The sequence below is a fragment of the Oryctolagus cuniculus genome, chromosome 5 (genome assembly GCF_051225735.1).
Source record: "Oryctolagus cuniculus isolate XC-2025 breed Fujian yellow rabbit chromosome 5, ASM5122573v1, whole genome shotgun sequence".
Taxonomy (NCBI): domain Eukaryota; kingdom Metazoa; phylum Chordata; class Mammalia; order Lagomorpha; family Leporidae; genus Oryctolagus; species Oryctolagus cuniculus.
The window spans coordinates 116,622,993-116,637,384 of NC_142871.1; the positions used below are offsets into that span (position 1 = coordinate 116,622,993).

The window sequence follows — 14,392 nt, forward strand, 5'->3', positions numbered from 1 at the left end:
GAGATTCATTCTCTCTCTCTCTCTCTCTCTCTCTCTCTCTCTCTCTGTGTGTGTGTGTGTGTGTGTGTGTGTGTGTGTGTCTGCTTTAATGTTTACTTATTTGAGAATCAGAGTGACACAGAGAGAGGGAGAGACAGAAAGAAATTTCCTATCTGCTGGTTCACCACCCAAATGGCTGGGGCTGGGCCAGACCAAAACCAGGAGCCTGGAACTCAATCTAGGTCTCTCATATGAGTGGCAGGAGGCACAGGCACTGGAGCCATTCTTTGCTACCTTCCCAGGCACATCTGCAGGGAGCTGGCTCAGAAGTGAAGTAGCCAAGACTGAAACAGGTACCCTGATACGGGATGCTGGTGTTGTAAGCGGTGGCTTAACCCACTGTGCCATAAGGCTGACCCCTTTGTGTGGCTCTCTCTCTCTCTCTCTGTTCCTTTCAAATAAATAAAAATAAGTATTTTTTTTTAAAGTGTACACTAAGTCCTTTAAAAATTGAAAAGAAAATGCTATAAAATAAAGAACCATTACTTTTTTTTTTTTTTTTTTGACAGGCAGAGTGGACAGTGAGAGAGAGAGACAGAGAGAAAGGTCTTCCTTTGCTGTTGGTTCACCCTCCAATGGCCGCCGCGGCCGGCGCGCTGCGGCCGGCGCACCGCGCTGATCCGATGGCAGGAGCCAGGAGCCAGGTGCTTTTCCTGGTCTCCCATGGGGTGCAGGGCCCACGCACCTGGGCCATCCTCCACTGCACTCCCGGGCCACAGCAGAGAGCTGGCCTGGAAGAGGGGCAACCGGGACAGAATCCGGTGCCCCGACCGGGACCAGAACCTGGTGTGCCGGCGCCGCTAGGCGGAGGATTAGCCTAGTGAGCCGCGGCGCCGGCCAACTTTTCTTTTTTATTTTCATTTTATTTAAAAGATAGAGATAGAGATCAATCTTCCATCTTCTGGTTCATTCTCTAAATACCTGTGGCTGATAGGGCTGGGCTGGGCTGAAGCCAGGAGCCCAGAACTACATCTAGGTCTCCTATGTGGGTGGCAGAGACCCAAATAGTTGAGCCAGCACCTGCTGCCTCCCAGGGTGCGTACTTGACTGGAAGCTGAATTGGAAGCAGAGGAGGTCGGACTGCAACCCAGGCATTCTGATGTGGGATTGGAGGCATCCCAAACTCTGACCTAAGCACTGTACCAAATGCCCGCCTCTAGAAGCATTGCTCTTCAGCAGGCAACAACAGCTTCAAAGTCATCACAAGTCCATGCACCACAGTAAACTGGAGAAAACAGAAATATAGAAACTCAGAGCCTGCGTTGTTGCTTAATTTGATTTCTGACCCATGGAATCAATAGCTCGTGGTTAACCTCTGTCCCTCCAGGTACAGGGCCCCAGAAGTACTCCTGAGATCCACCAACTACAGCTCCCCTATTGATGTCTGGGCCGTGGGCTGCATCATGGCAGAGGTGTACACCCTCAGGCCGCTCTTCCCTGGTGCCAGTGAGATTGACACGATATTCAAAATTTGCCAAGTCCTGGGGACACCGAAAAAGGTAATGACACAGAACGAAGGCCTGTGGACCGACGCCGGCAGCTTCTCGTGCTGCTTGCGGTCCAGCCCTGTGCAACTCTGGCGCTGTTGAGCATCTGCTTATTCTGGAATCTTTCCTTCGGCCTTGGTCAGGTCCCCAGATGTGCCTGCCTCTCTTCCTCCTTCTACTCAAGTATGCTGTCTGTCCTGGCTCCCTCTGTTTTCCTCTCCTCTTCATTGCACCTCCCAGCAGTGCGTCTCTGTTCTCTTTCTTGGCCACAACTCATATCTCAGGTCTCCTAAATGCAATCTGTGCTCTCACCTCCCTCCTTTTAACGCCATCCAGTCCACATATGTACAACTACGTAAGGGAGTTACTCCCGACTCCCTCACCGTCACCTCGAACTGAGTTGGAGGAACAATGCGCTTCCTTCTTCCATTCTCCATTTCTGTCTCTGGTCTCATCGTAATCCCAGAGTCCCAGGCTTGGGGCTGGGCTTTAGCTTTGCCTTCTCTCTTTTCCTCAATCCTCCTTCCCTTTAACCAACCAGTTGGTCAGGACGTTCTAATGAATATCACTGTGGTATCTGACACATGCTACTCATTCTTTGAAGTTAAATGCTGCCATTACAAATGGGACCATGACCAGCCTGCCTGTGTTAAGAGTATCTTCATCTTCCTGTCTTCCATTCTTCCTTTCAGCTTAGCTTTTAGTCTGCAGCCAGAGTCATTCTCCCAATGAACAGCTCTGGTACTGTCCTTTCTCCCTAAAAATAGTGGTTAACTCTCATCCCTATTCCCCACGTGGTACCTGCCTGCACACCCTCAGGCTGTGAGCCCTGGAACTGCCCCACCTCTGTGCTCTCCCCTGGAGAAATCCTGCTGCCCCTTCAAGGCCCTCAGTGATCTCCCGCCTCACCACTTCTCCAATTTCCTTGTTATCTTCAGCTATGTTCTGTGTTATTAATAGAATTATCTGTGGATATATCTGTTTCCTGGACCACAGGTTCACTCCGAGCAAGGATTTGTCTTGTGTTTGTTTTCCCAGATCCCAGCCCTGTTGCTGATACAAATGAGACCCTCACATGTGTATCTGTACCTCTTGTGGCCTTTGTCACTTTTTAGTCTACATGATAATGTTTTTTTCATAAATGTTTTGTTATCTTCTTTAAAGAAGGTACAGGATTTTCATTGGATTGTTTTTTAATATCCAACAGCACTAAGCTTATAGTAGACGCTCAGTAACTAAGTAAATGAGTGATATAAGCTATACTTATTGCCACTTGGCTTTTGAAAAGGGAGGGGAAACAATTACTTCAGGATGTAGTTTATAAAATAGGGGGTGTTACAAGTAGAAGGAATCTTGAAGATTTGTTCAAGATTTTCCATCATTCACCCCTACATTCGGTGTCCCATAGATGTGATGCAAGAAAAAGTAGAAAGCTTGAGGCTTAGAGAAACAGCTTCCATGGTCTTCTCAGCATGTGAGTTTTTGCTATGGGAGTGGAGAGTAGGAAGGCAAGGACCAATGAACTGAATGAAGCTCACAGAGACAGTAAGTATACCTAGAAAGTTTATTATAGGAAAAGAAAGTACACTTCCTAAAGAGTAGAAGCAGGCCAAGAATCAAAGCTCATATTGAGGCCGAGACTCGAGGTCCCAAATGTGAGAAATGTTACATTTTTACAAGGATGAGGAGCCCTTAGTGTGGCTTTGAAGACCCCTGGTGTAGGGATCCCCTGGCTGTTAGCATATCTCTACAGCGTATAGGTGAAGGGTTTCCAAGCTGGCAGTTTCTTTTTCTCAGCTTCCCCAGTTAGCCCTTTTTTGTCTCCTCCCTCAGTGTCTTGGTCTTGGATAAAGGAGGCAGAGATGGAGAGAAAGGGACAAACTAAAAAAGAACTTTGGTATTTGCTTTTCTCTGCTTCCCAGGTTAGTCCCTAGCTATCTCCTGCCTCATTTTTGAATCTTCAAGTTGAACATAAAGTAACATAAGTAAAGGATGTATGGTTTCACAAATTCTATTTGACTCAGGAATAAGGTATCATATTTAGTTCCCCCCCCAAAAAAATCTTATTAGCAATTTCTAGAACTCTGCCTTGTGAAATGCAGTTGAGCAAATACTAATTTTGTTCAGAGTTAAAATCACTAGAGATGGACTATTTTAGGTGAAGGTTATAAAGCAAGTTGATTGAAAATCTGGTCCTTTCCACTATCCCCCAGATTTCCTGTTCTTCGCAGTCTTTTCATTAAGATGTCTCTGTGTCTCCTCACCTACACAGCCATGGTAGTGATTATAGACAGGTTTGGAATATGGCTGCCCTTCCATCAGGAGCACACGTGCTGGAACGCAAACTCAGGTCATAGCAATTGGCTAAACAAGACTTTCTCTGTTTTCCTTTTTTCAGACTGACTGGCCTGAAGGCTACCAACTTTCAAGTGCTATGAACTTCCGCTGGCCCCAGTGTGTCCCCAATAACTTAAAGACCCTGATCCCAAATGCCAGCAGCGAAGCGATTCAGCTCCTGAGAGACATGCTCCAATGGGATCCCAAGAAACGACCAACAGCTAGTCAGGTTTTCTTCTGTTTTCTTATTCTGTTTGATGCATCTCTTACGGAGTTCATGTTTAACTCTCAATAATCTCTAAAAATCATGTAGGAAAAATTTTATTTAGTGTTCTAGATGAAAAATAGTATTGATATCACTATGGTATACCATATAAGATGTAAGAACTTAAAATAGTTTGGAACTTAAAGTAGCAAAGGTTTATATAATATCAATGCTTTGAAAATTGGCGTATAATTCATATATCACCACATGTAGAAATGAAAATAGATTTATCTATCTGTGTTTGGAGAAGGTTGTCAAATACTCATGAGTTTTCTACGAATTCTCTATGAATTAAGATTACAGTTGTTTATAAGCCGGTACTGGCTGTTGAAAAATAGCTTCATAACTTGTAAAATCCAACACACTCATTTTCACAGATAACAGAGAGACTGATAGGTGAGGTAAAGCTAGAACAGTCACCGTAACTAGTATTTTATAGCACTTTGCCTCTTGAAAATGCTTTAGTATATCTTATGTGACTCGAACCTAATAAAACTCTATGAGATAAGCATTATTGTTTTCACTTCTGTAAGTGAGAAAACTGAATCTCAGAAAGTTTAAGGGATTAGCCCTAACTGCTTATCCAGTAAACAGTACAGGCAGAGCAAAGTCTAACACACAGATGACGGATCGTACAACTTCAGTTTTCCTGTTTTCTTACTCACCCTCTCCTAGGCCACTTTGAGTTAGATTATGAAATACACCCCAAAGTGGACTAGTTATGCCGTGAGCTCCAGCACTCACCTGCTCCCTGCAAGGCCCCCTTTGTATTACATGTATCTGGACCCTTGTCAACTTGTCTCATTGACAGTTCCACTACTCAGAAGATCAAGTGACCACTTCTAATCAGAGGAGAGATTTGGCTGAGAGGAGGTGGTGGGGACATTTAAACAAAGTGCCAATGTAATGTTAGGACTTATGATAGTTGGGGGACTAATTTAAAGAGTGTAGAAAAGCAGTCTTGCAAAATCTCCAAGAAAAAAAAGCTAGAATTCAGTGCTCTAAGAGTCTGGATGGCTTCAGAGGGTTTGAGAGCTCGCAAAATGCACCAGGGCTGGTGGAATTCACAAATGGTTTCAGGGCTGAGCGGATGTTTTCTGATGAACCTAGTTCTTTAACGGTTGCGCACAGAGGTGAAAAAGATTCTATAACAAGGAATCGATAGAAATATGTGCTTTTCAGCACAGTGCCAGAAAACCTAAGAATACCTCCAAATCGTCTGATATTTTAAAAATGAGAACACAGAGAAAACTCTTCAAGTCAGATGCCAGAATCCATGGCCTCTACCCAAGTCCGCATTATTTGCTTCTTTGTCCACCCTTATTTAATCATGATGTAATCATTAGGGATGTTTGTTAACTGGGTCCCAGGTTCATTAAGAAAGATCATGTTGCATTCAGTAGCTTCCATTCAAAAAGACAGCAGAATCAAGGGGATATATCAAAAAGAATTGTAAACTTCAGCACTTGTAAGATTTAGCCTCTGGCTATCCAGCAAACTCTACTACCCAGAACAACCGACATGGTTTCCTTGAGAGCTGTTCTTGAAAGGGAAAGCTAACTTCTGCATGCATTATGCTCTTGGCACTTGTGGAGTAATAGCATGTATACCCACTTGTTTTGTTCTCTGTTCTCCTGAGTCCTCCAGGAATTTTAGATTTGACTCTTGGTTCTGTGTTATTTTCTTCTCTCTATAGAATTAGGAAACGAATTAGGGTGAAATACCATGTTTAAGACATGTAGCAAATAAGTCGGAAAACCTGGATTGACACTGATCCGCAATGCTTTTCAGAAGTAGCAAAGGTAACAGCAGTGTAACTGGCTACTTTAGCCAAGTAATTTTTTTTTTAAAGATTTATTTATTTATTTGAAAGTCATAGTTACACTGAGAGGAGAGGCAGAGAGAGAGAGAGGTCTTCCATCCGATGGTTCACTCCCAATTGGCCACAATGTCCAGAGCTGTGCCAATCCGAAGCCAGGGGCCAGGAATTCTTCCCGGTCTCCCACGTGGGTACAGGGGCCCAATGACTTGGGCCATCTTCTACTGCTTTCCCAGGCCATAGCAGAGAGCTGGATCGGAAGTGGAGCAGCCGAGACTAGAACTGGCGCCCATATGGGATGCTGGCACTTCAGGCCAGGGTGTTAACCCGCTGCGCCACAGTGCTGGCCCTAGCAAGTAATTTTAAGTGTTGCATCCAGTAAGTAAATTTTAGGGTATCTTAGAAAAAGAAAATGACAAGGGGTGTTACAGATGCAGAATGCTGGCCTGAGAAAATGTAGGAAACTGGTCACAGGGAATGTAACCCAGCGATCATGACCGTGTTCTCAGCCCTGGCCTGCTTTTCTCCAGCGGACTGATTTGTCATTCCAGGCCCTTCGATACCCTTACTTCCTTATTGGGCACCCACGGGGCGGCACCCTACAGAGTGTTCAGGATCCAGGAAAACCACAGAAAGACCTCTTGGAAAAAGCAGGCCCTGCTCCTCATATAAAGCCTGTCCCTCCTGCCCAGCCCCCCACCAAGCCTCACCCACGGATTTCTTCACGACCACATCCCTCCAGCCAGGCCCCCCAGCATCTCACCTACCCCTACAAAGCAGAGGCCTCCAGGACGGATCACCCGAGCCATCTTCAGGAGGACAAGCCCAGCCCCTTGCTCTTGCCATCCCTGCACAACAAGAATCCTCAGTCGGTAAGCAGCAAGGGTTCTCCAGGGAGCCTTGTGTCTGGCTTCTTCCTCTTCTGACCCCGCTTACTGTGTGGAATCTTTGCTTTTCTGATCTAACTATAATATATTTACCTTTGCAAGAACATGGGATGATGAGAAGATTCTTGGCTCAGCAGGTAAAGATGCAAATTCGAGCTCTGGCTCTGCCTCTTGGTCACAGTGCCGCTCCTGGGGGCAGCTGTCAGGTAGTGACTGAGACCTGCACACTGCAGCCAGATGTCCGAGGTCACAAATCTCAGCTCTGCTATTTCACAGCTCCAAGACCCTGTGCAAGTTGCCCATTTCCTCTTCTGTAAAATAGAGGTGGTCCCAGCATCCACCCGATGGGATTGTTTTTGAGGACTAAGTTAAGACTTGAAAAGGACTCGGAATTGGACTTGGTACCCAGTTAGCCCTCCAATAAGAGTTATTCATTGTTACTATTAATCCCTTTGGCTCAGTTTTCTCATCTGTCAGAGGCAGATCGCGAAGCATGGCTCGCCCGCCATTCAAGGGTCGCTCATGATGCTCATGGAGAATCATAAAGTGCCACCCTAATATTTGTGACTGGCACTCAGATTAACGCTGGGTACTCACTGAGCCACATCTTTCCCTTTGAGCTGGTTTTCAGAAGAAAACAGTTAAGTGTTAAATTCATTCAACTGATACCCTGATAAGGGATTCTAGTTATCCTTAGCTTTGTGATGCTTCTGAAGAGTGTGACTTTCTAAACCTTTGAGCAAAAGGAGTCCTTTTCTGTCAGCTAACATTCGCTGGGGGCTGGCTCCCAGCCAGCACCACGTGAGGCACCCTAAGAGTGGTATCTCCAGACTTCAACCCAAATCTGTGATTTAGAAATGGTTGGTTTGGAAATTTGTCCTGTTGTAAGAAAATTGTGTAATTAGAGATAGCTCCAGGTCCACTGAGAAGGCCAAGAAGGCATTGTTTTGAATTTCCTGGAGCAGAGCAGAATGGCGGACACCTCAGCCGTGCTCTCTTAGATCTCTGTGCATAATAGCATAAATCCCTAACTTCCCAGGGTGACTCTCAGATGAGAATCCAGTCAGCTTCCTAGTATGTCAGAAGCATATTAAATCCCCTTGTTCAGATCCTTGTTTTATGCAACTTAGTAGCCTCCGTGGATGAGAAGCAGTGCAGTTGGGGCAGGACAGGAGAGATCCAGATGTCTGGGGATATGATTTCCACGACTGTACTTTGAGACAGCCTGCATGTGGGGAATGTTATGCCCTAGGAGCCTCCTTTCTATAACAGAGGATGCTGGGAACAGGGATTGTTCATGGATGGGGTCTGTTAATCCCAAGTATTGCTCCTCTCCTCCTCTTGTTGACACAGAAACTTCCAGCTGGCCTAGAGCACAAAAATGGAGAGATGAAGCCAAAGAGTAGGAGGAGATGGGGTCTCATTTCTAGATCAACGAAAGATTCTGATGACTGGGCTGACTTGGACGACTTGGACTTCAGTCCATCCCTCACCAGGATTGATGTGAAAAACAAGAAGAGACAGAGCGATGACACTCTCTGCAGGCAAGTGCATGGCTGGTCACTGTAAGTAGACTGCATCTGTACCTATCAGGTGATGCAGTGTCCATCTATTTCTCTCTCTCTCTCTCGGACGCGTGCTTGCTGACCTAAGTCACATCCTCTTGATCTCTTGATTCAGATTCGAAAGTGTTTTGGACCTGAAGCCATCTGAGCCCATGGGTACAGGAAACAGTGCCCCTACCCAGACTTCGTATCAGAGGCGAGACACCCCCACCCTGAGATCAGCCGCCAAGCAGCACTACTTGAAGCACTCTCGATACTTGCCTGGTAATACACAGGACTTGCCTGTTCTGGGGTCAGTGATGGGAAATGTTGTCCTTGGAGTCACAGGTTCACATAGATTCTATTTTGGAAGACATATGTGGGGCTTCTTGTTGGAATTAATGGGTCCACTGTAAAAATACCTGCTGAAGTCTCTGCCCACATTTTTATCATTTTTTTAAAAAAAATAATTTGTTTTATTTATTTGAAAGAGTAACAGAGAGGGAAAAAAGAGAGCCATGGGAAATTTTGAACAGATTGGACTCTGCATTTATTTTATCTCTAAAGTCTGATACAAGATTAAATGCGTGTTTTACATCTTAAGTGCATTTCAAATAAAATAAATTGGCATTTTAAATAAACTTTTTGTGTATACTTAAGGTATATGACATGATACCTTATGCATGTGGATACGTGTAGATAGTAGAATGATTACTATAGCAAAGCAAATGAACATCTCCTTCATCTCACATCGTGGCCCTGCTGTTTTTGTTTTTGTGACAAGAACACTAAAGTCTGCTCACTGAGCATGAATCCCATACATGGTATAATTGTGTTACCTGTAGTATTCATATTGTACTTTAGACCTCATTACTTGTCCTTCACATCTGCTGCCTCGTATCTTCTTACCCATATCTCTCCATTCTTCCTCACCTTCCCTGCCCAACTTACCCTGGTAACCACTGTGCTGTTCCCTATCTCTGCATATTTGAAAAAAAAAAACAAAACAAAAATTCCACACATAAATGAAATCATGCAATATTTTTCTTTATGTGTCTGGCTTATTTCATTTAACATAATATCGTCTGGGCTCACCCCCCCCCCTTTTTTTTTAGTGCTGAACAATATTCTACTGTGTATATGTACCAATTTCTTTATCCACTGTGATTTACATTTTAAAACCCCTTCTTCTCTATAGGAATCAATATAAGAAATGGCATCCTGCCAAACCCAGGCAAGGACTTCGTTCCATCAAATCCATGGTCTAGTTCTGGTTTGTCCGGAAAGTCTTCAGGGACAGTATCGGTCATCAGCAAAATAAATTCAGGTGAGAAATGTTCATTAGCTCTTGAAAGACAAAAAGCCAGTCCTCTGGCTGCGGCAAGGCGGGCACAGCCAGATGGGAGACAAGCTGCGGAACCGCGAGGGCCTCTCTCGTGCGCAGACTCAAGCCTGCTTTCCTGCTCTGTCCACCCTCTCTAGGCAGCAGGCTCTGGGGTCCCGGCCAGCTCCCAAAGGGCCCTGCCCTCAGGAATCATTGAGGAATAAGGCAGATTGGAAGCCAGCTCGAGGGACAAGCAAAAATAACTTTACAGACTCGTGCCAAGCCTGACTTCAGAGGCCCTGCTCTGCCGTGAGCCACGTGGAGAAGGGCCCTGTGTCGCCAGTGCAGTGATGGCACCGAGACTGTGTTGGTTTCAATAAGGATTTTATTACGCACTGGGGAAGTCACACATCCTAGTTCACACAACACACTTGGCAAACCAGCCGCCCAAGGTTCCCAAAGTACCTCCAGTGTTCCTCACGACCTGTCTTAGCCATAGAGGATGGTTTCTCACAGCATCCGCACAGGTGGTGCCTCTGAACTGAAGAGCACAGTCACGTCTCAGTTTCGGGCGAGCAGGGCTTCAACAGCAGGCGAGCTCAGAGCCTCAGCATCAGTATTATGGTGAAGTTGTTTAGTTTCTACTCCTAATACCCTGTCTGCCTCACTCCAGCTAGTCCTGTCCATCTGGGGACCTGGCCTTTGAAATCCCTCCTGTCTAGAAGGTAGCTCCTTTGTTAAGTAAGGGAAGGAGTTGCTATTCCTGCTGGCTGACTCACTGTTTGCCTCCCACAGGCAGCCCATTCCTTCCCCTTGCACCTCAGCCAGCTTCACTTCTCCCTGCCTTCATCCTTCCGTGGTTTGCATTTGTTAAGGAATACAAAGAAAGAGATCAACAGCCTGTGTGTACCCACAGCCCAGTTGAAGAAGTCAAGCCTTGCAGGCACACAGGAAGCCAGTGTCTAAGCCTTTCCTTCCCCCTCTCCCCTCCGTCTTCCCTGCCCTGGCCTGATTTGGGTATTTTTTTTATTCCTGTGCACTGTTTTAAAATAGGTGTGAAATTCCTAGCACAGCTTTGCATGTTTTAAAATTTATACAAGAGTACTTCAAAAAGTTTATGGAAGATGGGATTAAAAAGATAAGGTTATTTTGGTGCTAAGATTTTTGAGATCCATGCATAGATTTTTTTTCAGAAGATATGTTTTTCTTAAGCTTTTCAGAGACCACTCACATGGATTTCAAAACTTATTGTACCAAAATGAACTTTTCTTCCCATTCCACTTTTCTACAGACTTTTTGAAACACCCTTGATATCGGAATTGACCCCCCTAAAATATGTATGAAAATGTGGCCCCTTAAAGTTCCCCAGAAGTCGAGTCTGTGGTGCCACATATGTTATCGGAATTTGGGGTGCCATACGATATTACCATATGCTTATTAATAAATCCCCAATATTAATAAGCCCGAGTGGGTTCTTGCCTAATATTTAGAGAAGAATTCTAAATACCGGCATAAATAAACGAGGCAGCATGGTACATTTAAAGCTTTTATTTAGTGCAAAACATGCATAGGAGAGTGAGAGCTTTATCTAAGAGAAAGGGGTAAATCTAGGTTCATACTGAGTACCAGGAACTGTTACTGGAGAAATTTGAGGGTTCTTGCCTTCGTGCAAGAAAGAATTCAGGCGTGAGACAGAGAGTAATGAGAGGTAAAATAGCAAGGTTTATTAGGGAAGGGACATTCGCAAGAACGGATGGGCACCTCTCCAGACAGGACCTGAGAGAGAGTGCAGTCGCTCAGACTGGGCAGGGAGGAAGGAGCGAGGTTACGTGGTTGAGTGGAGTACACCTGGCCAGACCAGGCCGGCGGCTCAGCAGAGAGGAAGAGGGCTGAGCGCACAGTCTGGTTGAGGCCGGGGGTTTTTAAGGAGATGGGTCTTTGTCTTCACATATCTCCTCCTGAAACAAAGGATTTTATGGCTGTAAATATTAAGAAGCTCCTATCTGAGTTTTCCCTTGAAGGTATCAGACAGGAGGAAGCCTAGCTGGTAGCCATCCTGGGTGAGCAGGACCCCCTAGAGAATGGGGACCCAGAGCAGAGTGTTTGAAATGCAGATACTGGGCTGCATCTGGGAGAGTGTGGAAGATTTGTCAGGCAGAAGGGGCGGGGACCTCCACCTGGCAGGTTATCAGGTAGAAGGGGGCAAGGCAGGATGCGAACACTGGGCTGCCCCTGAAGCATTATCGGGATGACTTTGAGATGTAGACACATATGCTGGACGTAGAAGTCTTCTCCGGAGGCCTTTGTCACACACACATAAGCTCATACCTAACTTCCTGCCTAGCAGAACCAGCCACATGGAGGAGCATCTAGGCCAGGAAGCCTAGGTCGGGTGGCCCAAAGGCCATGCGCCCTGGAGGCACAGGGCTACAGCCAGCCCCATACTGGCAAGAGGCCAGGGCGAGGGAAATGGAGGAAAGGGCCTGGCACACCCTGTCCCAGGCTTCTAATCCACTCTCAAAGGGGAGTGATTCATTAATCTTATTGGCCCATGGGCACACAGGTGTGGCCAGGTAAGGGCATGAGGTCACACAGGGGCCTGGCGAAGGTATCAGGGCATGAGGTCACACAGGGGTGTGACGAAGGCGTGGTCTGCCAGCTCACAAACCTAATCAATTTTAGCCCATATGCCTGCCTACTTCACCCTGATGAGCATAATAATCGTGAGTAACCACTCATTTTAGTAAATCTGTATGTAGCAGCTATATACACACACACATGCATATATAACTATATTATACCATAATTTCTTATTTATCCTTCCTGGTAATTATCTATTGCTTCTCTTCCTGCTGAAACATAAATTGTTTACAAATCTTGCTTTTACAGAGCATGCTGAAATGAACATTGTTTCAACCCTGTTCTTGTGCCTATGTATTGGTTTCTCTGGTGTAACTGGCAGCATAACTGTTAGTTAATTGCTGTGCTCATGTTTGATGTTGCATATATTGCTCAATTGCTGTCCAGCATGGTGTCCTTGATGCCACTTGATTAGCGCCAAGACTTAAGATGGTGCTAACGTGATGGGTGTGTAGTGGTTTATATTTGCATAGCCTGTTTACTGATGAGGGTCATCATTTTTTCTTTGGTTTATTGTCTACAATTTTTCCCCCTTTTGTGACTTACCCATTCAAACTCTCTTCCCATTTTTCTTCCTATCTTTAGTTTGCAAAAATGCAAAGTTCCTCTAGCTGAAAGACATAACTCCTCCCTCACACTCACATTCCAGGCCATCTTCCCACCCTGCCTTAAGCAATTGCCAAGAACATTCTGTGTTACGAAAACAGAGCAACTCTACTTATTCACTCTTTTCCCAATGGATAGAACTTCTGTTTATATAACAGCCTATCATAGCATTCTTCTTCACTATGCTATGTGTGTATTAAGCTTTAATAATAAGCATTTTAGCTATTCCTTCAGACACCTAATGGTAACTGATTCCTTGCTATATGCGAGGCAATGCATTAGCCTCTCAGAATGCAGACAGACCTTGCCCTTTTTAAAGCACTCTGGAATGGAAATGACACACAAAGTAAATGTCTCTAGCATTTTTTATTAACAATTAATTTTTTCTGACTATGAACAGGAATATTTACCATGTAATTATTTGTCATAGCTAAAGAATTGGGACTGATGTTGTGACGCAGCAGGTCAGGAATTTATGAGTGTTGATTCCAGTCCCAGCTTCTCCACTTCTGATCCAGCTCCCTCCTACTGTGCCTGAGAAGGCAGCAGAAGATAGCCCAAGAGCCTGGGCCCCTTCCACCAATGTGGAGACCTGGATGGAATCTCACACTCCTTGCTGTGGCCTGGCCCAGCCCTGGTTATTGCAGCCAGGAGATGGACGATCTCTCTCTTTCCCCTGTCTCTCTCTCTTTCCCTGTCTCTCTCTCTCTCTCTGTAACTCTGCCTTTAAAATAAATAAAAACAAAAAGAAATAGCTAAATAATTAAGATAATCTGTGTGTTGATCGATGGTTTAGCCTTATTTTAGAATATGTATATACTGACATGGAAGGGTGGCTATTTTGTATTCATGGAGTGAAAAAAGCAATTGCAGAGCAGGCTAAATCTATTTTTAAAATAAATAAAAATATGCAATTGTCGCTCCTCCGGCCGCGGATGAACGACACCGGACACTGTTGATCCCCCTTCAGTAGGGTTTTAGCAAGAGCAAGTAAAGAGAAGAAAAAAGGAGCGAACGAACGAACTGTGCCGTCTCTATCCCCCCTTTATAGTCCTCTCCCACCAATCCGTGCCCTGCTGGCGTTCCTGCAGTTATCACACCAATCAGGCCTCTGTCCACGCGCTGAGCGCACCGTTCTTTTCCAATCAGAGGTTGGATCAGCTCCTGCAACTTCTAGCAGTCATGTTCTGCAACTTTCAATTCCGCATTCTTGTACTTCCTCTCGGCGCCATGTTGTGGGAGACGGGCCCTGCCTCCCACATGCAATTCTCCTTTTTAGAATTTCTCAAATGATGCTATTTGATTGCTATATAGAGGAGCAGCACTGTCTTTGCCCTCCTAGCTGTCCTGACCATGTCGCTAGGTAGAACACTGTGCTCAGAATATATTCTTTCATCATCATAATTTTTTAACCTAAAAGCAAAAACTTAACTTTTATTCTTTA

At 45.1% G+C, this 14,392-nt stretch overlaps 1 protein-coding gene across 1 annotated transcript in view; it reads left to right on the top strand.

The window, feature by feature from the left end:
• CILK1 (ciliogenesis associated kinase 1) overlaps positions 1 to 14,392 on the top strand; it is a 39,718-nt gene that overhangs the window by 20,517 nt on the left and 4,809 nt on the right. The window contains exons 6-11 of the mRNA XM_008263058.5: positions 1,367 to 1,538; positions 3,925 to 4,092; positions 6,499 to 6,819; positions 8,188 to 8,378; positions 8,515 to 8,663; positions 9,577 to 9,705. Coding sequence (XP_008261280.3) covers positions 1,367 to 1,538; positions 3,925 to 4,092; positions 6,499 to 6,819; positions 8,188 to 8,378; positions 8,515 to 8,663; positions 9,577 to 9,705 — 1,130 coding nt within the window. The remainder of the gene's footprint in view (positions 1 to 1,366; positions 1,539 to 3,924; positions 4,093 to 6,498; positions 6,820 to 8,187; positions 8,379 to 8,514; positions 8,664 to 9,576; positions 9,706 to 14,392) is intronic.